This window comes from Rhyacophila brunnea, unplaced genomic scaffold, assembly GCF_057557595.1.
Source record: "Rhyacophila brunnea isolate RB1 unplaced genomic scaffold, BYU_Rbru_1.0 scaffold_8, whole genome shotgun sequence".
In the NCBI taxonomy this organism is placed as follows: domain Eukaryota; kingdom Metazoa; phylum Arthropoda; class Insecta; order Trichoptera; family Rhyacophilidae; genus Rhyacophila; species Rhyacophila brunnea.
Window position 1 is genome coordinate 1,660,222 of NW_028233350.1, and position 27,835 is coordinate 1,688,056.

At 32.6% G+C, this 27,835-nt stretch overlaps 1 protein-coding gene across 2 annotated transcripts in view; it reads left to right on the top strand.

Moving 5' to 3' along the window:
• LOC147063825 (uncharacterized) overlaps window positions 1-27,835 on the top strand; it is a 457,860-nt gene that overhangs the window by 331,732 nt on the left and 98,293 nt on the right. For both annotated transcript variants that reach the window (XM_085958983.1, XM_085958984.1), the window contains exon 6: window positions 16,762-17,458. In XM_085958983.1, the coding sequence (XP_085815109.1) occupies window positions 17,380-17,458 (79 nt within the window). In that variant the 5' untranslated portion in view covers window positions 16,762-17,379. The remainder of the gene's footprint in view (window positions 1-16,761; window positions 17,459-27,835) is intronic.

A 27,835-nucleotide genomic window follows, 5' to 3' on the forward strand; every position in this document is an offset into this window, starting at 1 on the left:
TATTGTTATTAATATTTTGGAAAATTTCAGACAACCAACCGTTTTAAAAAGTTAACATTTAGGGGTTGCATAAATTTCTCAGGTATATTTTTTTCAATAAGTAAATAAAAGGATGTCAAATTACATAATACATATTATACCAATTTTATTTTACACCAATGTTTACTTAAATTAATAACTGTAAAAATGTGATGTTATGTCTCAGGTGGAGACAAATGTACGCGTGATTAAACCTCTTACGTGAAACGATCTGTACACTGTGACGCACTTTATTTCGGGGCGTGTCCCGATGAATTAGGGATGATACCACTTTAATTGCCATGGATACCTCTGCTTAATGGCCACTTAATAAATTAACATTGACCAATGCTGACTAATTCACAAATAAAATTAAGTTTATTCGTTTTGATGAAAATGGGGTTTAAAAACTAATATAAATGTATGATTAGGTATTAATTTAGGAACATTCAATTCCTATATAATTATAACATCAGTTTAAATTTTCAATAATTTCTTTAATATTCTGCAATCATCATTAAATATATTATTTTTGTGTACATATATAAATAGGAAAAGCCACATTTTTCAATAATAGCTTTATGTTTATAATGTTCTTTTGATGATTTGTATCCCAAAACGCTTTGCAACAATCGAAAAATAGTAGAATTTACAAAAAAACTGGTTTCGAATACCTGCACCGGCTAGACGCTCATGCTTTACCACAAGCTTACCTGCGAAAACCGGTTTGCATCGGGAAGCCCGTGTATATAGATGGGAAACTGTAGCTCGCGCAAACTGAAGAGCGCTGTTACATGTTACGTATTTTTTGCAAGCTATACCGCGCAGACAAGTCGCTGCCATCTAGCCGGCGCAATATGATGACTTTAACTAGGAATTGTAATGGCACAATATTGATTTTATTCACTATTTCTAATATTCTGAAATAATTGGATTTAAAAATGCACACCCTTTCTTTATCATATTCTTTCCCAATCTGTATCAGGATTTGTATGTTTTAATGAAATATATTTAGTATAGAATATTTTTAGTAGTATTTTTGAAATGTAAGTAAAAAATTACACTCTTGAATAGTTTTGAGATAACTCATCATTTAACTAGTTAAGACTTATGATAGTCTTGTATTAAGTAAATAATGATATCTCTCTGTATTTATCGACTATCGGATAATAAAATTGGTGTGTCTAAGTAATTCGATGACCGGTTCTCAAACTGTCGTTCAGAAATATTCAATAATCACCACGTCTTTATATCACATTCAAATTTCTTGTTTACGATAGAATCAAAAACTAATAATTATACATTAGCGACTTAAAGTTATTAGTATATTATGTGTATTTTGAATAAACGTATGTATATTTTTTTAAATTATAAATTATTACACAAAGTTTTTGGTCAATGTAATGTGAATAATAAAATAGAACCATACTGAAGAATTTAATACAAGTATTAACATGAAAAAGAAGCTTAAACGATAGATTAACTAACTTTACTTACCTATTCAATATGTCCACAAAAAATCATTAATTTCATTAGCGATATTTAATAATTTAATCGCACGATAGACAGCGTCATGAAACACAATAATATCCGTCCTGCGATGAGGTATGGTGAAAACCGCAGAATATTACGAATGATGTTTAGTGGAGATTTTTCTGGGATTAAACTCAGCTAAATGACTAATAGATGAATAATTCTCAATTTAAAATACACGCTCCTTTGCCATTTTGGCAGTGCCATTCTACCCCTGCTGTTAAATCATGGTACGTACTCAGCGTAAGTTTCCTGCTAATTTATAATGGAAAAAATTATAGTCGTAAAACAAAAAAAAACTGCTAGGACATGGCGTGTTGTTCTGATATTATAATATTTTTACGTGATCGCGATTACTTCACACCTGGCTTGGTTTGAAAGGCAGCCATTTTTAGAATTTACATAAATTACATAAAATAATAACAACCGCCGAACTGACGCCATCTTACTTTTAAATGATTAGGTATCCATAGCTTTACAGGGATCTCAAAAGGTAGCGTCATTTCTATTTTACATGACAAATTGGGCATGAAAAATATTTCTGCAAGATGGGTGCCGCGTTTGCTCACAGTCGACAATAAACGCATTAGGGTGGTGGCCTCTTAAGCCCTGTTGTCGCTCATGCAACGCAATCCGGATGAATTTTTTCATCGCTTTGTGACTGTAGATGAAACATGGATACACCACTATACTCCCGAGACGAAAGAACAGTCAAAGCAGTGGATTGCGAAGGCAAACCATGTCCAAAGAAGGCGAAAACCGTAAAATCAGCTGGTAAGGTTATGGCTACTGTATTTTGGGATGCACGTGAAATTATTTTCGTTGACTATTTGGAAAAAGGAAAAACAATAACAGGGGATTATTATGCATCTTTATTGGACCAGCTAAAAAACAAAATTGAAGAAAAACGGCCTCATTTAAACAGGAAAAAAATCCTCTTTCATCAGGACAATGCCCGTGTTCACACATGTTTACGATCAATGGCTAAAATTGAAGAATTGAAGTTCGAATTGGTCGACCACCCACCGTATTTGCCAGATTTAGCCCCCAGTGACTTTTTCCTTTTCCCAAACTTAAAAAAATGGCTAAGTGGACAACGTTTTTTTTTCAAATGAAGAAGTCATCGATCGGACAAATGCTTATTTTGAGGACCTTCCGAAAACTTATTTTTCTGACGGTTTAAAAAAAATTGAGAAACGTCTAACCAAGTGTTTTGAGCTCCAAGGAGATTATGTTGAGAAATAAATAAAAAATACAAAAATAAAAACTGTTTTAATGCTTTTTTCTAAGGAATTATTGACCCACCCTCGTAATATTATTTGTAAAGAAGATAATATTATGTTTTATACAAAATCATTTCGTCACCTCAATACTACAACTAGATAACTTTATTTTCACTGCTTTTGAGTTAGCTATTGAATAATATTCTTCACTATGCTAAAACTTGGTTAGGCAGAATTTAATGGGAACTGTATTGATTTTGTGTTTGAAAATATTTGATTACTTTAAAACCATAAATGATATATCTACAATATTTTTTCATAGAATTGAACATTATTTAATTGTTCCCAATTATACGAGCACAATTTTCCATTTTTATTTTAAATAATAATTTTAGTCTAGATTTAAGTTAATCGAGTGAAGTTTAAATTTCGTTTTCCCAACAATGACCAAACAAGAGTTATCTTGTTGTAAGTATTGAGGTGACGATTTGTTATCATTGTAATAATTTATTATTTTTTCTCTATTAATAATTTCTTGTCGGAAAGACATGGTATTAAAATATCTAATACTTTATTTATTGTTATTATTTATATTATTCAATATTGAATATACATAAGGGTTTAAGAATATTAGATTATTTATTTTTGAAATAACGTTATTTTAAAAAACCTCAGAAACAGACTATATGTTAGAAAAAAAATCTAGAAAGCAGTTGGACCAACTAGGAGCCAAACTCACGTCTTTCACTTCCCGGGTGTATTGAGCTATCGATCCGTCTATAATTATTTCAATCTGAAAAATATTTCTTATAACTACGTTTTAGTCACTCACCCAGAAAGTGAAAGTCGTGAGTTTGATTTCCACTCAGTCCATTTTTTTCTAGATTTTTTAAAAATAATCTTTTAGTTTCTGAAGATTTTAAAAATATATTTAATTTCTCAAATATTTCAATATTATGTTAGTTCAAGATTATAATTTTTAAAACTTTAATACATTTTTTTTTAATTTAACACGATACCTTTGTTTTAACGTTTTGAAAAGGATATTTTCATTAGGTAAATACCTTTTCCATTTATTCATGATATTATCTATAATACATGGCTGTTATTATTTGTTTTATTTTAAAATTTATTACCTACTTTTAAACTACATTCATGACGAATTAAGTTTAATTGGAAACGCATCGTCGAAGAGACATTATTTTATAAGGCGCCTTAACAATAATTGCTTTGACTTGTAACTAAGCTGATGCATCAGGGGTGCACTGCATTATATTATGTAGTAAAAATGCAATAACTTAACTATAACATATACATAAATAAAAGTACATAACATACATAATTTTTGAAAAACACTTCTGAGAAAATATATTATAACCAATAGAAAAAATCTTTTTCGAAAAAAGTAAGACATCCCGGCAGGGCATCGAACCCTGCATCTCCTGAGCTTACGCCCCGTCTATGCATTATCCTCTATGCTACAAGGTGACATACTAATTGTGACAAATTTTAACTATTGGCCTTTTTAATACCTACTCATCAGCACTCTTCTAAATCAAGATACTTTGTTTAGAAGTAATTTAAACTATACCACCTGATAATTTGCGAATTACAAAATTAATAATTTTATTATTTTAATATAACTTTGAATGGTAAAATAATTTAACCCTTTTCTACGAGTTTTGCATTATTTTATTTGAAAAAATCTGTTCATGACAACCAGTTCATTATTTGCTTAAATATTTATTTACTTTGTATATTTATTTACCTTTGACTCAACATAATATGTTATTATACAGCATAATATATAATGTGCTCTTATGTATTATAATATAATAGCGACAGAATATTAAATCTGCAATTTAATAATTTATACATTACAATATTGTATTACAATATGTAACCTACTGATTGACCATAAAATAAGCCTTTAGCTAAATTATCATAGGATTGATGCACAATTACATAATTTCAGTCAGTTGGTAACACATTCAGAGACATTTATTGGTCGGCGTATTAAATTCAAATGGTATGCAGCCAATGACGTATCGGCAAAAAATAAGTATGACGTTGTTTTCAGCCAATTAAATTTTATATCGGGTACCTATACCCAAACTGAATGTGGGCAATATACGATTTTCACTTGTAAGAACATCTCCATGAGCGTAGCAAAAAAATCAAACCTCATTGGTGTAATCTGATTATTTTGTGTGTATGGGTAGGGTATTATAATTTCAGTTAACCAGTTAAACTAAGTTAACCAAGTCGACATAGTATCGAAGTTAAATGTACGACTGTAAATTGTATATATTGATTTATTTCACAACTTTCATAAATGCATGAAATATGACTATACCCATATATAAATATGATTTATTTTAGTCGGTAAGTTAATTAATGTTGTAAGTATTTAAAGTAGGACAAGACGTTCAAATGAGGCACATGGCTGTGAAGATACTAATCTCAATATAATAAAGAAGTTTAGAGTGTATTCAAATTTTTATAGTAAATAAATAGTATTTGAGTTTTTTATGCATAATAATTAAGTATATGGTAAAATAGTTTTTACAATGACCGAGCGGCTAACGCGTCGAATTATGTCATGGATCCCAAGTTCTAATCCTGGGTCTGGAAAATACACATATTGTTTTTAAATCTGTTTTCGACTCAGAGTATGATGGACCTAATATGTTGAGCAAGTGGCTGCTATCGTGGTGTAGTGCGTAATGCACTGACCTTTACATTAGAGAGCTCCGAGTTGAAAACCGGTGAGGTCACAATATATTTATATAATTTTTCTCAAAGCCTAAGTATTTGTGATTGTTTCATTTATATTAGTAAATACACTACTGTTTCACTACACTACTGTTTTGTGAAAACAAAAAAAAATGTTAATGCAAACCTCTACTCTGTGGAGGCTTGCAATCTTCTTGGGATCAGAGAAGGTGGAAAAAATTGTTTTTTTCTTAGATATATAATATGCAATTTTAATCCTTAGATGTTTATAATAATTAAAAATGATATTTTGTTATATGCAATAAATATTAAACTAGTTCAGCTCTGTCTGCTCTAAGGTAGAGCGTCAAATCTAAAGCATATTCAAATGATAATTGGGCTTGCTTTCAACTCGACGCTTATATGGTTGTGCCTTAATTCTGCAGTCGCTTTGTTTATTCGTACCTGGGGCACGTGTCTTTATACTAAATCCAACTTAATTAAACGTCTTAATTAAAGTCTGAATCTTAGGGAACGATTTCAACGAGTTTCTGATAAAGAGACAAACGATGGCAGCAAGAAATTAATACAATAACTTATCGTAACAACTTAAATGAACGATATTCTTAGGTTTCACAAAATATATATTATATGAAAAATAAAATGTTTCATAATAATATTATTTTATAACTACGTGCTCACTATGGTTGAGTAATTAAGAGTCTGCTTATTCTGAATTTATATGTTACAATTTGGAATCTCTTGAACAGCAAAATAATTATTCGCAGTTTGTTTTTTTTATCTGTATTTTATTACAAAACATTATATTCATAACATATTATTTTTAACACTACAACAGACCTTAAAGCTCAATGATAGTAGGTATTTTAATAAATTGCTAAGCAGTTAGCAATATAATTGAAATAATTACAAATACTCAGATTTTGAAAACGAATTGAAATGTATTTTGACCATACCCAGAATCGATTTCGGAACCCCTAGATCGGAATTCTATGCCTTACGCACTACTACAAGAACTGCCTTACATCCATAATGGTTAACGAAACCAACTGACTTTCTCTTAGGTATAAAGTTTAGAAGAAATCGTTATTTAGCTACAAATTTTCTCCGACCTATACGCGGTGAAAATGAGAACTCTGCTATTCTTAGCATTATTGACCTTTGTGTACCTGATGACATGACTATCTTAGAAATTGAGAGCATCAGTTATTTGCTCTCCCAAGGTACATAACTAATCTGCCATTGGTAATGCCAATTGGGAGGGCAATAAATCTTTTCAACCAAATCACTTCGGATATTGACATATTCCACCTGGGTGAAGATGAGTATAGGTAGGCATTGTTTTATAAATTCTTAAAATAGGGTCTGCTTAGCTCGTTCAGTGTACTTCCTTGAATCTAATTTATATTTTTTGTTGTATTTACACTTTTCTATTGTAATTACTTTTGTATGATACTGTTTTAATAATATTTCTTTATTTATATATTATGCCAAAATTTGAACGTCTTAAATTAATAATTTGTAATGTACTATATGTTAAGTTCAATTTAATATAGTTAGCAATTAATAGTGAAATAATCACAAACACCCAGACTTTGAGAAAATCACATAAATGTATTGCAACCTCAGCAAGAATCGATTTTGAAACCCCAGGATCGGACCAGTCTTACGCACTGGACTACAAGGACCGCCTTATAACCGTATTGGTCTACGAAACCGAAATCTGAACGTGAGCTTGGGCTTTCAAGATTTGGTAGTATCGCATGATGATAATAAAATTGATTGGGTTGGGTTGCTCACGTCACTGATGATAATGAGCAATGACTTGACGAGTTGAATGATGTGGGCCAATAATTTTATTAATTGGAATTTTTCTCTTTACAAATTTGTGTTTATTATTTCGTCACCTCAATAATTCAACTAGATAGCTCTGATTTGGTCATTGTTGGGAAGATGTAATTTAAACTTTACTTGGTTAACATAACGTCGCTGTACGAACTGTCACTGTAGGAGAACTTCTGATTTTATCATTTTGTAGATAAGGAAATGTAGAATCATTTTCAATAGCTATCTAAAAAACAATGAAAATCAAGTTATTATTATAATTGTAGTATTGAGATGACGATTTCATTTTAATATCTATTGATTTTATTAAAACAGATTTTTTCTATTTAAAAATATTTAAATCAATCTAAGTAGGTAACTGTTCGTTTTACAACAAAAATTTACTATTATAGAGTTATACCTACTATTATAAGAATATTTTTGACGGTACGAAAACTGAATATTTTAAGAAATTTACTTTAGATCTAATTGAATTGGCTATAAATTCTCAATTTTAGTCTGGTAGAACTGTAACATTTCAGAAAATATTCTCTTAAAATCACAGAAAATTTCCTCCGTCGTCATATCTCGCTCCTGCCCGATGAAATTGTTAATATTGGCTTTCTTTGCATAAAATTTGTTCGCTGAATATTTAATATTGCCCACGGAGAGAGAAAACCAAACGATCTTTCAAACGACAATCATTATTCTATATTAGGCAATAAATATCAGGTCTCAGGCCATTCAATATATGAGACAAAACCATTATGACCCATTCAGAAAGGAGCTCCATGCGTTGAACGACCAGCTCGTATTATTTATACGTAACATTATTAGATATTCGCCAGTCGCAAATTTGTAAGGCGATCTGATTCCGTGGCTTTAGAATTTTTCTATGACATAAAATAAGGGTCAGCAACCGATGGCCCGCGGGCTGCATGTAGTCCAAAAACGGTCGACCATATAACATAGAATTTTGACTCGTGTGTTAAATTACTTTACAAATTACCTACTCCATGGCTAAAATTGTCTTATATCGTCATAGAGCAAACGTGATTAACTCTTTACTTAGATTTTTCTGAAGTTTTGTATAAGCTTTTGTCAATTTTTTATCGCAATTTTTAATTATGCCACTATGTTCTTCTCTCTTCTTTGGGTAATCTTATCTTAAAGTCATGTCAAAACACATTTCAGTGCACGATGACCTCAGCTATGGGTAGCTGATCCTGCGCATCTATTCTATACACAAGACTGCTTTCGGCCTCATTCTAGAGTAGGAATGTATCCAAATAATAGCACTTATTGTAACAATTACAATAAGTTAGTCGTAATTGTTACAGTAAGTACTACGACACCCACGGTGGCCGCGCGGCTTAAGCGTTGGACTATCGCGCCGTGGGTCTCAGGTTCGAATCCTGGGTCTGGCAAGTAAACATATTGTTTTTCAATTTGTGTGTGAGTCAGGGTATGGACCTAATAGGTTGAACAAGTGGCTGACATCCATTTTTTGTAAAAAACAAAATCTGTTAATACAAACCTCTACTATGTGGAGGCCCATATGATCCTATTAGGATCGGACATGGTACGGAAAAAAAACTATGTTTTAACAGCACTTTTCTTGGCTGTGATAAATTTTAGAGTGAGATAGATAGTTTTGACAGTTCAGACGGCTAACTTATTGTAATTGTTAGAATATATGGTAATATTTCGATACTTTCCTACCCTAGTTAGCTGGTATAAACGCCAAAAGCAGTCTTGTGTATAGAATAGATGCACTGAAACATTTTTAATCATAAAAAATGATGCTACACATCAAATATAGGATCACGCTACACGCCCGATTAAGAACGGGTATAGTGCGGAACGGTAAGAGTAATTTCTTAAGTATTGTACAAAAGTTAACCGACTTAGTAAATTACTACGTAGCCACAATATAAAGAACTTCAGTCATATTATATTATAGAGTGGAAGCGTGAATGCTCACTGAAAAAATATCTAAAAACTTGGCGCCTTCGAAATGTGGTGGATATAATAATCGACGCAACGGTAACAACTGGAAATTTAATATCATGCGGCATCATGAAAGATAAAACTGCCAAATGATGAATTCTTCTAATATGCTATAAATCAGTATCTGAAACGAGTTTCGACACTTTTAATGTAGACGTCAATGACTTAAATGATGAATGATGTTTACTAAAAGTGAGTGATTGGCAGTTACGTGAGAAGATGATTTTTGCACTTAGAGCCCTAATATCGTTATACTATCTCATTAGTAGTATTTTTGTCTCTTTTTATAGTAAATATCTTTTTGTTGTCAACAAAGCCTGGAGGGACCGCATAGTCGAGTTCAACTGCATTTCTGACAGGGTCGCAAGCGTGATACTTAAAATCAATGCTAGGTACCGCATTCAGATTTTGCAAGTATATGCTCCGACACAGAGCTATCCTGATGAAAAAGTGGAAGAGTTTTACGAGGAAATAACATCCTTGAAAAATAAAAGTAAATGCCACTTCAACATCATAATGGGAGATTTCAATGCACGTATTGGATCATACCAAAGAGATGACGTAGCGGTCGGACATTTCGGACATGGCTCAAGGGATGGTAGAGGGGACATGCTTGTGGAGTTTGCTGAAACCAACAATCTTCACATCATGAATTCCTTTTTTCAACATAAACCTACACGTAAATGGACGTGGAGAAGCCCGACAGGAAGGACCAGCGAAATCGATTACATCCTCGCTGACAGAAAATATACATTTTTAAACTGTAAGGTGATCAATCAGTTTAACACCGGCAGTGATCACCGGATGGTGAGATGTAAGATAAGATTGAACGTCAAATCAGAAAGATCCAAACTGCAGAAGAAGTCAAATGCTCGCGTATACATGCAGAACAATACTGAATTCCAAAATGAACTCAAAAATGCACTATCGGCTTTCTTAGATGAGAACGAAACCGTTTCCCTATCCAACGCGGAGGATATAACGAATATTATTCTACAATGTGCAGAAAAAACAGGCGTAAAAAGCACAGAAGTTACACCTTCCACCAAGCTTTCGAAAGCAACATTGAATCTTATGGAGCAGAGAAGGAAAACCAAGAGCGATAGACAGGCGCAAAACGATATGGAGTTTTCATCACTTTGCAAAACCCTCCGAAGGAAGATTAGAGAAGACCTTCGTAAATTCAATGTAAACCTCATACAAGCAATTGTGAAAGCAGGCAGAAGTTTAAACAAAAACAAGCAATGCTTGTCGATAAGAAAACGTCAAATCACAGCACTAAAAGCAAAAGATGGTTCTATCGTCAGAAATTGGGAACACTTGTTAAGCCGAGTTGAAGAGTTCTACAGCGATCTCTACAGTGATGACACTGACAATACGACTATAGACTTAGATCTTCAGAGAAATGGAAATTCGGAAGACCATACTCCCGAAATTACATCCTGGGAAGTAACCCATGCTTTAAATTACATGAAAAGTGGGAAAGCCCCCGGGGAAGACGGTTTAACGATAGATATCCTCAAAAAAGCAGGAAAGGATGCAAATGAAGTACTTGCACAATTGTTCACAGCCTGCATATGCAAAGAGGATGTCCCAGAGGTATGGAAAAATGCCAGCATTGTCATTCTTCACAAAAAAGGTGACAGAGAAGACCTAGCAAATTATCGTCCAATAAGTCTACTCCCTATTCTCTACAAGACGTTCACAAAAATTCTCTCAAACCGTCTGCAAAATGTACTAGACGAGAACCAACCGAGAGAACAAGCCGGATTTAGAGGAGGATACAGCACTATGGACCATATCCAAGTCGTCAGAGAAATCATAGAGCGGTACCAGGAATACAAACTGCCACTATGCATGGGTTTTATAGACTATGAGAAGGCGTTTGATTCGATAAAGAAATGTTCAATACTCGACGCACTCAGAAAACAAGGAATCCCTGGACGCTATATAAATATTTTCAATAATATATACAGTAGCGCAACAGCATCTGTAAATCTCCATAAACCATCGCGCAGATTTCCTATCAGCAAAGGAGTCCGACAAGGTGATACAATCTCACCTAAACTATTTACAGCTACCCTTGAAGACTTATTCAGGCAACTTGACTGGAATGACAAAGGGATCCCCATAAATGGAGAATACCTGAGTCATCTGCGCTTTGCCGATGACATAGTAATTTTCTCGCAAGACTCAGAAGACCTCCAAAGCAGAATGCAGGAACTCGCTGAAGTAAGCAACAAAGTAGGTTAAAGTTAAGTTAAGTTAAGTTAAGTAAGTAAAAGAGAGATCCAGAAACTTAGAGTAGCACAACGTGGTATGGAGAGGTGCATGCTGGGCATAACGCGAAAGGACAAAAAGAGGAATGAGTGGATAAGGAAGCAGACAAGGGTTTGCGATGTAATAGAGTTTATTAAAAGCCTTAAATGGAGATGGGCTGGACACATAGCTCGAAGAAAAGACAATCGTTGGACAAATCTAGTCATCCAGTGGTATCCAAGAAGTACAAAACGTCCACAAGGTAGACCTAGAGGCCGCTGGATCGATGAAATGATAAAGTTCTGCGGAAGTACGTGGCAACGCAATGCACAGGACCGAGAGAAGTGGAAGCAACTTGAAGAGGCCTTCATCCAGCAGTGGATAGATTCAGGCTGATGATGATGATGATGATGATCTAAAAATATCTCACACGTGCAACATAATAATATTAGAAAAAAATATTGACGGAATTCCATTAAAATATTATTTGCTTAATTGTTCGAAATACTAAAATGACTAAATAGTATAATGGCATGACAGCGATTGGCCAATGCGCCATAATTCACAATAAATACAAATTTTAACTACAAACAATAAGAAAGTAGAAAAGAAAGTATGTGGTTATGTAGATATTAAAGTAAAATGATAGATACAATTCTAAATTTAACCTATTTAACACGTCTACAAACATGATGTAGTATTTAATAATAAATAAATCAACCTCTATGTTGCCATCAAATAAGTTAATCGCACAATACACAGCATCATTAAACATAACATCCGTCCTGTGACGAAGTATTATGAAGACCGTAAAGTTACGAGTGATATTGGTGGGAACATTAAAATTAATATTTGCCAGTATAGGTATACGGATTGTAAAATGAACCCAAGAAGAATTAGTAAAATGATAATATCAATATAAAAAATAAATATGGAATGAAACAGTGTCAAAGCCTTGGAAGGAAAGTACTTCATTGTTTCTATTGATATTTATAGAGATTACTATGTATCATTATTTATTAAATATTTTTGCACAATAAAAACAGCCAAATAATAATATATTAATACGAACTGAGCATATTACGTCAATTATTTTGTCGGGTGTCATTTAAGCGGACGCATTTCCTGGCCTGGCGGGGAAATGCGACGCCGTGTGACGTCATTGGAGCGACGCGTGTGATGTCACGGGACGCAGCCTGTTACCATCGCTACCGTTCACCAGTGATTAATGACCCAGTGGAATATCGCAGGTCCACGGGACAGCAATGTCACGTTTCTTTAATTTGACATATTTTCAATTGAATGACATGGCTAGAAAGCTTGTGATAGAATGAGACAAATGGTCGAACAGTATAAAGTTATCTATTTGTCGCCCAATTAATGTTATCGTAAATGACCTCCTATTGTGTCTAAAATACAGTGTGCTAAATACTACTATATACTTCTCATATGTGTGCAAAAAATGGATACTGAACATTGTGGGGTTACTGCCAAAAAGAAGCTCGAAGAAGGGATAATTGCTGGAAAAATGAAATCATTACAATAAACCCACTGTATTGACGAAATATTTAAGCATCGTGGTCATGCCCCCCACTTAGGGAGGGGGCTGATAGGGTTCTAGCCTGGAGGCCTGGCGTAGTGGGTCGACCAGACAAGTGAGATAAATGCACATTCAAAATTTGCTCTAATAGGGAAAAAAGTCGCCTGCGGTGCTATTTAATTTCAAGAATATTAACATGTTAAAACATGACGTGGTTATGCGATACAATTTTTAATTATTATGTGTCGACACTCGACAACTCCATTATTCAAGTAGATGTTTTCAAAAATACAAAAAAATCGCTAAAATTACTATTAATATCTATATGTAATTTTACCTCGATCACCATTTGGAAAATGCTTTTATTGCGTCAAATTGCCTTTAATCTTAGCGATAGGTAGGCAGGCCCGCCGACAATTCTAGTCTAGGGGCCGTTTTAGGATATGGTGTAGTATGTATAAATGAATGCATAAAATCAAAATAAATACAATTAGCTTGGAGAGGCCTTCATCCAGCAAAGGATACATTTAGGCTAATGAAAATTAAAAACAAAATTATAATAAAATACAAAAGACGATATATTTTTCGATAAAATTGCACCACTTCATCATAACCGTGCAGCAAGGAAGTGTGGCATAAAAATCTTTTCTGACACGTTTATAGCATCATGGAAGGTGGCCATGCAGAAATCGTGATTCCATATTATAATACATGATTGATGCATATGGAATAACTCAAATCAATGTACATGCAAATAAGTTAAGAGAGAATGACTATAAAAATATTGTGTGTAGAGAAATGAATGGTCAAATGAAAAAGTAAAAAATTGAGGCATATCCACCTTTGGATACCATGTGGTATGTCTATTCTGATGTTAATAAGTTATCCATGGTTACAATTTTGTTTTACATTTAAAACGCATTTTAATTATTAAGTAGATACATAAGTACTTTATTATGACATAACCTTAAATTCATTACGCAAAGATTACTCTGGTAGTTTACCTAAAGTTACTTGTTAGAAAATTAACTAAGATTCAAAATATCAAGGAATTAGTAGTTACAAATAAGAATCAGTTTACGCGACCCGAGTTTTGTCTTTTGGCATCTTTAACCGAACTGGCCGATGCCGTATAAAGTTATTTAATAAAAACATATATAACAAATGAATAACGATATAGACATAGATAGTTACCAAAATTATATAGCTATAATATACATACAGTATAATATATTTTATATCAGCAAGTTACGTTCGACTATTTTCCAAACATTAATAAAATACCTACAATCAAAATAAAATTTATAGTTTCAGCTTATTTGAAGTAAAATTTGGTATTAAAACTGATTTTTCTTATGTTTCAATGTGCAGTGGTTATCACGTATGTTTGTACAAATATTAATATTTGTTACAACAGATGCAATAGTTTGATACTAGTTGTTGGTGATATTATATTCTCCTGTCAATTATTATTGGATACTAGGTATCGTGTATTTTAATTAAATGCTTAGTACAATAATTATTATATCATATTTTCACCGGTGATATATTATCATAATATATGCAGGATCTATTTATACCCATATACCGAGATCGTAAATACATATCTTACAGTACTCAATATAAACAAAAATGTTAACGTGAATTCTGACGAAATCTTAATATAAATATGCGAGAAGTTCGTATTGTTTTACAGACAAAGGACAAGACAAAAATAATATAACAGAACTGGCCGGAAAAACGTCTGCTTCATACTGATATAAAGTTGTTTACAGTCAAAAGAAAATAAGGAGACAGGATGTGCTTGCAACAAAGGAACATAGTTGCAATGTTCGAAAACTGCTTGCAATACGATTCCTCGATTTTGCTTGCTTTTTTGCTTTATGTATGTTTGCAGATTGGACTTCAATGAGACCTTTCTTTCACGAGTTACTTACTTCATATATTTGTTTTGTATGAATAGTTTCAGAAGTTTGATAGACTATGACTATTATATTATATTATAATGTTCGGGTGTTGTAGGAGAATCTACGCCCACGTTTATCACGACTTTTGGTGTAGGATGAGTACACAGAAATCATACAGTATCACGGAGAACGGTTTTTATTTAACAGTATAGCTTAATGAAATTCAATGTTTAACTTGGTAAACGACAGAGCTAGAGAGCTCCAACAGCAGGTTTTTTTTTTTTTTTTATAGAATTATTAATAACCATGTCCTTGCTTTTTCGTACAAGGTGGTTTGTTAGTAATTTTGAACAATCACAAACACCCAGGCTTTGAGAAAAACACATACATATTTTTGTCGTGACCGGGAATCGAACCCAGAACTCTCGGGTGGAAGGCCAGCGCCTTACCCACTGCTCCACGAGAGCCGCCTCCAACAGCAGGTTGAATGACCGAGGTATCGTTTCTTCTTATAAATTTTACTGGGTAGAAAAGCATGCCTTGGTACTCGCGATTTGCTTACATGGTATTTAGCCATGTGACTATCGACAGATACATAGTAGGTACTTGATTTTCCCTCAACCACCCACCATGTCTCCACACCCGTTATGCAGGCGTATACCGTGGCGTAAATAATTTACTTGCAGTATACGTATTTATACAACTGCTACCGGCCGGTTCTAGCCAAATTCCTGAAAGGCATTATTTTAGTGGTAATTAAGATTTACTTTCATTATAGTATTAAACTTTGGGCCATAAAAGATAAAGAAAGAGATTAGACTGATGCCTCCAAGATGTGGTATTTGAGACATGCTTAGGGTTTCACCAGCTCCCTAAAATATATCTTCTAGATGTGTGCAGTCTTTTGGTTGCGTAATTAGGCCATTTACGGACTATCAATCAGTCACTGGTAACCAGATTGAAAACAACCACAAGACACAATAGAGGAATACGTTTTACACACGAAGTTGTGGCAACCAGCAACACTTTATGATTGTCAGAGACAAGAGAAAATCATATTTTGTAAATTATCTTAGTCACCGGAAACATCGACGTGGAAGAAGTACCTAGTTAACCAATAATAATATAATGGTCTGAATAACCGAATGACCCTACAAGTCTCTCAATACTGTTGGCAGGGATTACTAGGTAAAAATCTTCAAGAGTAAGGGATACAAAAACGAATAAAAATATAAAATATAATAAAAACTATTATAAAATTGTTGTGGAAATTTAAATAAAAATACTTTGGCGTCCAATAATTATTAATTACTACTCATTCTAAATCATGTTTTTTATTTATATCAGTAGGCGTAACTACTCTATATAACATTTTACTTTTTAGCATTCATATTTTATCCATCAATGACAGACAAAATACTAGTTGAGTAATAATACATTATGTGTGCATTTCCTAGAAGTGTTTTTGATTTCCTTATTAGTTTTTAATCTAAATGATAACTTAAGACTATGATTTTATATTCTTAAGTGACGTTATTCATTCAATAGGACGACTATAATCTCCCACTTGACAACAGCAACATTATTGATTTATGGACACTTTTACTGACCTAAAATTTGCATGATGTAAACAACTTAAAGTCAACTTTGTAACGATTAGACGATAAACCGTTTCTATGTTAATTAACCGAATATTTTCTTTTTGTTCCAGGCAAAACAGCAACATAAATCATCTCCAACGAACGTATCTCATCACAAAAAGTTAATTAACATCGCCGTAACGCAAAGTTACATAACACTTTCTATAATAGCTGAGACGACAACTTCTGTTTTGGTCAAAGATCACTATAGAGAAAGCATCCGCACATTAACGTTGCACAAGCAAATGGAGAACATTCATTGAAATTAATTCAAACTAAGCGCGTATTAAAACATTATATATCTACCATTAATGTTGTTACAAACATAGTAACATAAAATAAGTGCTAAACAAAACTGTATGGAATCCAAACAGTAGATTCTACGGATGCGTGTGCCACAGATAATCTTGCTTACTTGCGTAAGGCTTTTTATTCTTGCGTAAGTGACATCGACCATAATATTATAGTCACAATATTCTAACAGCATTAGTAAAAAATAAAAAAGGGTAAAGATAACATTATCTCTAACAAAAAGAATATTAATTGATTTTGCTGTTTTATTTTAAGATGGAATTTGTGATACATTTCACGTGATATAGGCATATTTTAAATTATACGTGTAGAAGAGAGACAGGATACGAAAGTGCTCGCAGGCTACATAAACGGAAGTCGCTTTGAATTCTGAGAAAATGGCGTTGCAGCGTTGCAGAGGTGTCATGGAGTTCTACATCCGGTGTTTGCTGTTGCTGAGTCTCTGTTGTTTAAATGGTGAGTTAATTAAGTCTGATTTTAATTGCTTTCTTTTATTCGTTTGAAAAATTCTTATAGGGTGTATAAATTATCTAAAAAAAAATTAAAAAAAAAATATTGTGGTCCTGAGTTTTCCACAATAATGTAATATAACTCGTGAATTTATCACACATAAATATAGTACTTAATTAAAAAATTAACAAAAAAATATATCATTGCAATTATGGTCAATTGCACCGTGAACCGTATTTTAATGATTAATAATTATTAGTTATTAGCTTAGTAAAGGTTACTAAGCGACAATTATATACAAATATTCTTTTTAACGCTATGGAGAAATATTTTTAATAAAAACTATTTAGTTGAAGAAAAAAATATCTTTATTATTGGGGCCTAACAATTTCGGATTTTATGAATCCCTATTAGGTAGATACCTACAAAAATCTATATAATTCGATTTATAATCTCTCATATCATCATCATAAGCTGGGGTTGATCAAATGCTGGGTCCCTAGTTCTTCGCTGCCACGTACATCAACTTAACTTTATGGTTCGCCTATCTAGCGATTTTTAGGGCAACCCTGTGGTCGCTTAGTGCGATTTGGGTACCACTATGAGACAGCATTTGTCTAACGGTTGTCCACTCGCCTAGCAACATATCCAGTATATTGTTATTTTATCTATTTAGCGACCTCTATCACATCGCGTACTCTCACCTGCTTCCTTAACCATTGGTTTTTCTTGAGATCTTTCCGCGTGATGCACCTTTGTAATAAGAATACCAACATGTTTCTCTGCACTGGTGGCACTCATTGGTTGAACGAAAATTAACGATTTATATTATTATAGCCTCTTATTCAGGATAAAATAATAAATAATTTTAATTCATATGTAATATAGATTTTTAATATAGGCAGTACAAAGTTTATATCTCAATTTGTCTGATTTTTTTATTATAAAATACTATGGCTTTGTTGTGAGTGTTTACTTTAATTATTTTCAATTAATCATTCCCAAAAACAATGCCGGTTTTTAGCGTTAATTGCTCGTGAGTAATAAACTTCTTTAGGCAATTTATGCAAGGCCAAAGGTTAAAAATTAGTTAGCGATATTAAAAGTTAATAATTTTACTCATTAAGAATCATAAAAAAATAATAATTTAATAAAAAAAATCTTCATGACAGGTTATGACAGATGATATCATAATTCACGATTGAAAATTAGACCTACATATTTGTAAATAATAAATATGAAAAAAATCTATTACGATATACCGGAAATATTCATTTGTTGAATAATAAAAAAATCATTGATCATAAAAATTTGGAAAAAAATCGAATATTATAGTATTACATCATGATAAACAAAAGATAATATGATTTGTTCATTTTATTTTTAAATAATTTATTCAAATTATGTTTTTTTTTAACATGTTACATAAAAATCAATGAAACATAATATTGTTGGCGTTAAGAAATTTAGTATAATATTAATTATTTATAATGATATTTACTTAAACTATCTCATAATAGCTCTTCCTTCTAGAAAGTTCTTCCTGATTAATTCTAAGAAACTCAGTGATTAGGTATTTATATTGTAAGTTATAAATGACATGAATTCAAATATTTATTAACATGCACCTTTATTGCTATCAAGATAAGATTATTTTACACCTTGGAGGTATCATGTCATCATCATTTTTGACACTATATGCTATAATAGCAGGTTTTGGCCTTCTCCAAGAACTTTTTCCAACCTTGACAATTCAGCTCCGATATTATTCAGTTGCTTTGACTGAGCATTCTTAGATCTCTTCAGTCGTCCTGGTTATATTAACTAACTCCTCGGACATTATATTGTGGACGTGGCCCATTCAGGACTCTTTCTCCATTTGTATATATTACTTGATCTTTTCGCCTTATAAAGCATAATATACATCTCTTCATTATATCTCGGTCTCCAAATTCCATCTTATTTAATAGTCCTAAAGATTTTCTCCTCTCAAAGACATTCATCTCTCTTGTGGTACAATGGCATTATAAATACGCACCTTCATTATAGTTTGCAGAGCTTGATTTCAATAAAATTCACCGGTATTTATATATTTACGAAAAAAAAAAATTTGTTTTAGCTAATCCAGATGTGAAAGGTGTCATTCCATTTAATGGAACCCCAAAAGAGGTCGAAATCATTATCGGATAGACTCATTGTTGCAAATGTAATAATTTTTCGTTGTTGGTAATAATATTCAAATTTTGTTTTCACACCGCAATTTGTTAGGGCAGTTATTTTTTGGCGCTGATCAGTCACATGATTGGCTCATTGCCGATTAGCTACAGCGAGACCCTCTATGTCTGTGTTTAGATATGTGCATTTTTGCTCGCCTAGAGTGTGAAGCTTGTCTGGAATTCAAACAGAGCTCGTGCGGATTTCAGGTAGGCCACAAAACTTTATGCAGCCGTATATCTTTATAACAGTTTAAAAAATCATAATGTAACCATAGTATTCTATATCAATGTTCTTCTTTATCACCTGAAGTACACAAACAACAGGCGTTGCCATTTGTATCCTACACCAAATAAAGCAAGAGGGATGCTCAATCCTCTCTCTCCTCCGCCCCTTTAAAGGTAAAATCAAAGTAAAATCGTTTACGTTTACTTGCTATGTTTTCTTATTATTCATTATATCTAACTTTTAATGCTACAGTATTGGAAATAACTCGGTATATTATGGATGAGTAAAGTTGTAGTTGCATGTGGGGCTTGTGTTGAATTTCTGTTACATTTTTTCTGTATGTTATTGCACCCACGGTGGCCGCACGGCTTAAGCGTTGGACTATATAACGCCGTGGGTCCCAGGTTTGAATTCTGGGTCTGGCTAGTACACAATGACATATTGTTTTTCAATTTGTGTCTGTCAGGGTATGGACCTAATAGATTGAGCAAGTGGCTGACATCCATTTCTCGTAAAAAACAAAATATGTTAATACAAACCTCTACTCTGTGGAGGCCCATATGATCCTATTAGGATCAGACATGGTCGAAAGAAGAAATTGATAGTTAGTATGGAAAAAAATATTCAAAAAGCTTACATCACTGTTATAGGATAGGTTTAAAAAAAGTAACATCATTACTTTTATATGTCTGTTTTAGACCTGTACTCGCGCCGTGTAAAACGTTTTAATTAATCATTGAAAGTTGAAGAGAGATAAGTCCGTAAACTAAAAGTGAAATTAACAACAAGCTCGGCAAAACAAAACAAAAAGGCGATAAAATATACGGCAAGTTGATGCAAGTCGCGCGCACCAGCCGGAAAATAAACTTTAAATTGAATGATGAATTGTCGCGTCGCAATAGCGTAGGGGAGGCAACCGATGCTATGTAGGCACATTATTTTACCAAGCGTTCGTACATGGATAGTTCGTCGCCATACCAAAAAAAAAATTGTAATCTAACTCTTTCGTCATCGTAATTATATTTAGTTTTCTTGGATTACCCCTGTATTTTACCAAAGATAATGCTGCAGTACCTGCAGACACCAGTCGCATAAGACCACTAATGCCTTGATCATAAAGTCACAAAGGATTATTGTTGCCCACTTACATTGATTGAAGTAAGTGTCTCCTAATAATGCGATTGTCCATAAGGCCTTTTTCACATGGCGCGTTTTGACTCGCGTGCATTCTTGGTACAAGTGACCTCATTGAGGTGTCCAGATGTACTCGCGGCAAATCACGGCGAGACACGCGCCATGTGAACAAGGCCATAGATTCATTTTTTAAGCAACGTTTATCAAACCGCAGTGCGCTTCCACCCGAGAGTTCTGGGTTCGATTCCCGGTGAGGACACAAAAATTATGTGATTTTCTCAAAGCCTGGGTGTTTGTGATTGTTCAAAATTACAAACAACCAACTTGTACGAAAAACCAAGGACATGGTTATTAATAATACCTAATTCTAAAAAAAACAAAACGATACTTACTGTGTATAATACGAGAAAGTCTGTTGAAAGATAATACTTTTATACCGAAATATTCATCATCTATCACATCATAATTCCTATGTTTGAATAAAAATGATGTCAACATGGAAAACATACCTTCAGTTATATGGCTATTAGTAATTGACAGACATGTTGGGTTGGCTATAAATAGTTAGAGCATGGTGAGTAATTGACAGACGCGTGTTCAATTTTTACTCGATATAAGATATTTTCTCAAGGATTTTGTTATATCATTATATATTAGGTGCCTAGGTAGATATATTTTGAGGCATTTACTTTCAATGAAAAATGCTACATTCTTAAAAAATATAAAGATATTAATTAAAAATCATAGTGTTATGTTGATTTTGTGTGTGGTATTATAACTATGTACAAATTTCTAATTACTTGACCCGCTATAGATAATTAGGCCGGAATTGGCTTACAACAGGGATTTGCTTTAGGCTACACCTCAGTTGAGGCATGGTCTAAAAAGACTGTGGCTAGGCGATGCGCGGATTGTGCAAATGACGCGTGCCGAACGAAATATAATTTGTCATATAAATCCAACATGCATCCATTTAATGTTCTGTTTATAGTTCTATTAGTAACAATAATAATATATTCATTGACATGTTTTCTTTTTCAAATAAATGGGTAACGTTTTTAGTCATCTTTACACGATTTAAGAATTAATACCCCTGTCGCCATCACGAAACAAATTGACGTGTTCATAGCTCGACGTTCGCTCTCCGATTGCCAGCAAGTCCAAAATTTCGTTTCACTGAAGTACCGTCTTAAATGTTGTAATAATAATAGATGTAGGAACATAGTTTTATTATAAATGTTTCTGTACAAATTGTTTTAGTTTTAAGCACTACCTGCTCAGTCAAACTTTTTGAAAAGCCATTTTCGATAATAATATCACACCGATGATCGGTAAAGGAAGGGGACAAAAAATATTAGCTGTATTGCTACTCACCGCTTACCTGCGAGTTATAGGAAACTCACTCGGATCATCTCCGCCATTCGTGCAGGCTGTAATAATTATAAGTTATATATTATAATTATTATAAGTTTACATTAATTAATATATATATATATATTATATATCTTTACATAAAAACCACTCCGCCATTGATACGTTTGAGTATTGGATACATTCTTTGCCAGCCACTGCGTCGCTATAGGATTTGTTTCCCGAATAGACCAAATGTCAATTTTACAGGAGACGAAAAACAAATTTCATTGTCGTATATTTTAATATCAGTAGATGTATCAATCATTCTTTCAATACTGTATGATTGCAAAATTATCTAAGAATAGGTTCCAAGAGTAATATACTGGTATAAATCATTAAATGCACAGAAAATGCGTTTTATTTACAAGTATTCACTGTGGATATTCGGGAAATTGTTAGCGCTCTCTCAGAATAATGGATATTCGGGACAAAACATGGACGTTCGGGATTTAAAACCGTAGCGTATTGCTGCACGGCCCACAGATTACTGAGTGGTCAAAAAGTACGCGCCTCAAATGTTATATTTATTTACACGATAATTGTTAATAATTACCTCTACTATTTAAATACTTAATGATCGTAATTACCCAAGTTCGTATGTAATAATAACATGCGGTAATCGCTTTTTCGGTTTTTTTCGGATTAAGTAATAAAATAGTTTTTAAGTAATTAACTATTTTTTTATATTTTATATTTTTTAATAACTTCTGATAAAATATATTATAAGGTATCTACTACTTCAATTATTAACCGCCGTCACGGTCATTTCTCCAATATTTTATGATGGTACTTACTCGTACTTGCTAACAATTTTATATTAATACTAAAAAAAACTATTTATATATATCTGTATATTATTATATCTATATATTTCTATAATTGACAATTAAACTTATTACAAACCACCAAATAAATATTATATTATATTTACTATTGTAAGGAATAACAACACAAAATAATAGCATGTATAAATTAATTACCATTAGCTGCTAATATTAGGTAGGTACCAATATCCTTAGTATATAATATCCACCAAATAAATAGTTACTAACATACATATTAAATTAAATTAACTATCAGCGCATTCAAAAATAAACAATAGCATCGCCTTTATTTTCATAGAAATACCTAGATTAAAAGTAAAATAAAGACAAACAATGATTGATTAATAATAATTTGAAATAATAATTATTTTTTACGTCATAGTAGTTGCCGGGTCATACTGTAGAATTCATATAACCGTTGGGATTTTGTGTCATTTATCAAAACAAAATGCAGTTATTTAGGTTAAAATAGTCACTTCCACAACTCTACTGTAAGTTCAGGGTGAACTGGTGATGTATCAGCTATGAATGATCTCTTCAAATTTGATGAATTCACTATTAAAACAATAGTAACGTTAAAAACAATATCAATAAGACGAAATTTGAAAGAAGTCTCCGGACGGCCGAAACATATGGAAGTGGGCGTGATTGTTTTAGAGCTAGACAGCGTGAATGTGGGAGCGAGATGCACGGCGTGAGCGCGGTTTGATTGGCTAAAGTCATATTCGGGAAATAAACACTCAGCCAGAGATATATTTCGACCAAAATTAACTTGGATATTCAGGTACGAATAGTTGGATATTCGGGAGAACACCACGGAGTAATTGTAACTTAACATGGCGTATTCGGGTTTTTTAAAAAAATATCTCTGTTCCTAGATAAAAATATATCGTTTTTATAAATGATTTCGGTAGAGTTCGATAAAAGAAATTGAACTGCATTAAAATGTCGATTTCGACAAAAATGGATATTCGGGAAACAAATCCTATAGCGACGACTGGGTACTTATAATTTCTGATTGAATTGATTATATATTAAAGAATTTCATTGTTTTACCACGTGTACTAAACGTACGTACGGAGATTTTAATTTAACACATGTGATAATATTGTGCACGCTAAATTAAGTTATCGTAAAGGTATTCATAACAGACGAGCTTCTTTGAAGTATCATGTATCATAATTAATATATCTTATCTTTTTCTGTTAATATACTATTTTAAAATTTATTCTATAACAAATTTACGTTATGGGTTATTCGTAAAATGAGCCTGTTTTATGCAAAATATTCATAATAAGACGTTTAAGGCGTTTGTAAAAAAAAGCAGAAGAGAGCATTGAACTAATAGATGATCGAAGCCCGGTCAAATTAATATTAATGTTCTGTCATACAAAATAATTAATGAACCGGTGCTGGCCATATATATCATTATTTTTTTTATTTTACTAGTATAAGTTTACATATTATAAACATTGATTAACAAGAGTAACTAATTTGGTCCACTAAAAATAATAAATAGCTATAAATATTATTAATATCATTGCATACAAAAATAAAACATAATAATAATATGTAAAGTATATTATCATTATGGCATGAACATTATATTATATACTATTATAGAAATTATTGGTATTTATTGAATGTTTTTAATGTCGTAAAATAGCAACAAAAGATATATTGTAAGTTGACCCATTGAAATCTGAAGGCATATTATATGCATAGACGCAATCTGTATCTTTGGCAGATAATATTTCGGCCATATACTATGAAATACACTATTGTTGTGTTTAATAACCATTATATTATTATTTTGACTGAGTCGATGGCCGAGCGGCTAAAGCGTCGGCTGATAACGTCGTGGGTCCCAGGTTCGAATCTTGGCTCTGGTAAGTACACCATATTGTTTTTAATTTGTGTTCGAGTCAGAGTATGGACCTAATAGATTGAGCAAGTGGCTAACATCCATTTCTCGTTAAAAAAATCTGTTAATACAAACATCCACTCTGTGGAGGCCCATATGGTCTTATTAGAATCGGACATAGTAAAAATATATATTATTTTAAAGATAAATACGATAGAAAATGGTCTATTATAAATCAGCCTAAACCTATCCACTGCTGAATGAAGGCATCTCAAAGCTGATTCCACTTCTCTCGGTGCTGTACATTACATTGCCACGTACTTCCACAGAACTTTATCATTTCATCGATCCAGCGGCCTTTAGGTCTACCTTGCGGACGTTTCGTACCTCTTGGATACCACTGGATGACTAAATTTGTCCAACGATTGTCTCTTCTTCCAGCTATGTGTAAATCCCATTTCTATTTGGGGTTCTTAAGGAACTCTATTACATTGCAAACCTTTGTCTGTTTCCGTATTCACTCCTCTTTTTGTCCTTTTGCGTTATGCCCAGCATGCACCTCTCCATACCACGTTATGCTACTCCAAGTTTCTGGATCTCTCTTTTACTTAGGGTCCATGTTTCACACGCATGTGTGATTACGGGAAGCACACACTGGTTGAACACTTTGCGCTTTAGTAGGTAATAAAGAAATGCAATCATTCCTTTCATTGAGAAAAATTGCATCATGATACTTATTGTTTAGTGTTGGTTCAGGTCAAATAATTCCAATAAAAGTCGTTTTAGAATGTTCATATCGTCGCTAATTTTATACAAACACGTATTTAATTTTTGTCAGTTTTGAGTTGTTTGATGCAATGAATTCAGAATTTGAATACGCACATATTCCACCAACACGTATCTCAAAATATACTTTATAACATAATAGATTTAAGCAATGACAAAAAACTCGTATCACATTAAAAAACTTTTATAAATATTATTACCTCGTATCTTGAGTTACATGTTTGTAAGTATACAGAATACTGAACTCCGACAGATGATTATATTGATGCACTTTCTCGTAAGTCAAGATACGTGTTTACTGCAGTAATATTGTGGAATGACTGTGTACTTATAATAAATGGATATTTCATAGAAGAAAATTTATTTCTGAATTAAAAACTGAGAGAATAAAGTTGTTATTTGCCTCTCATGAAAAGTATTTTTTGAGATACTTACGTGTTTGTAGATTTTTATAAAAGTATTTTTGATAAGCCTCTACAAGTATTTTTTACGCTTCTCTTTCATATGATTCCGTCTAGTAGAGATAATTTTATTTTTATTTTTTTAATAATATAATATTAGCATATTGATAGAACGCATTACGTTATATTACCTATTATTTTCTTCAAATAAAATTGTCTTTAGCAAAAACAAACAAGAGTAAAAAGCGATCGACGCTCATTTTCCAATCGAGCAGTCCGCGCGTCGCGACGTCTCGGGAAAATTCGTCACCGAAATCTTTCACCCTGTTTATTTTCATACACGCCGCAAAAATGTCAACACAATATTCGCAGCCGGAAATTTTCTTTCGGCGCTGGAAACGAAAATCGATTTCAAATGAAATTTGTCATCTCTCAGCGGGAGCCGAACGCAAAAACGATCGGCTTGCTTGCGCAGGAAATTTGAAACAAATCGAATCATTGTTTGGGCGTTTTTTATTTATGTACAAATCCGTTTCTGACGGTGTTTTATTGCTGCACGTGCCAGAGAAATGACATTTTCTAATAATAACAGAGAGGTGTCGTTTTCAAAATATGATCAGTTGTCAAAATATTGCTCTTTTTCAAAAGTATTCACGGCTTTGTAAATTAGAATCGGGGCCTTTTTATACAAAAAAAACAGATGACTAATTTTGTTTGCATATTAAAAAATATACGCTTTTCTAAAATTGCGTCTAGCTTCTTAACTGTAAAAATAATTTATTTAAAATGAATGGTATTTCACTAATATTAAATTAAAAAATCAGATGTACCTACATACGAAAAATCTTTGATTCCTAATAATAACACCTGGAATTTACTTACCTTATGGATACGTGAAACGATATAATTATTAAGTATACCTACATCGTTTTGAAACACACACCAAAGAAATATACTGGAAAAAAACTTTTTTGTAAAACACACAGCATGCTTGGAACCCATGGGATTCGCTACTAAGCTATATTATGTATCCTAACTAATTGTGACGTAGTTAACTGGTAGTTTTTATAATTTTACCTGAAGCGCTTTCTGAATTTTTGGTATTGGTATTATTTTATTTTATTATACTCGTATTATTTGGCAGTCGAATTTTGTATTTTGAATCATAGTTAATAATCATTACTTTAATTACTTACCGGTGTCAGTTAGCATTTCATTTCAGCATAAGAAATGGCGTAACAAAAAAAAATACTACCTTATTCTTAGATCAATAATTATTATTAAACAATCATTATTCGTAGGATGTTTTTTCATATTTTAATGTTTAAATACATAGTTCATAATCAGTATCTTTAGAATTATCTACAAATGTGGTAATCGTGCCCATTTTTAAAATAATAAAATGCATAATTCTTGTCAAATTTGAGATCACAGAGATTATAAATATATTTTTTTATCGTAAATATTTCACTATATAATGTTAACAACAATTTTACTAATGGTTTTATAAATGCGTTTA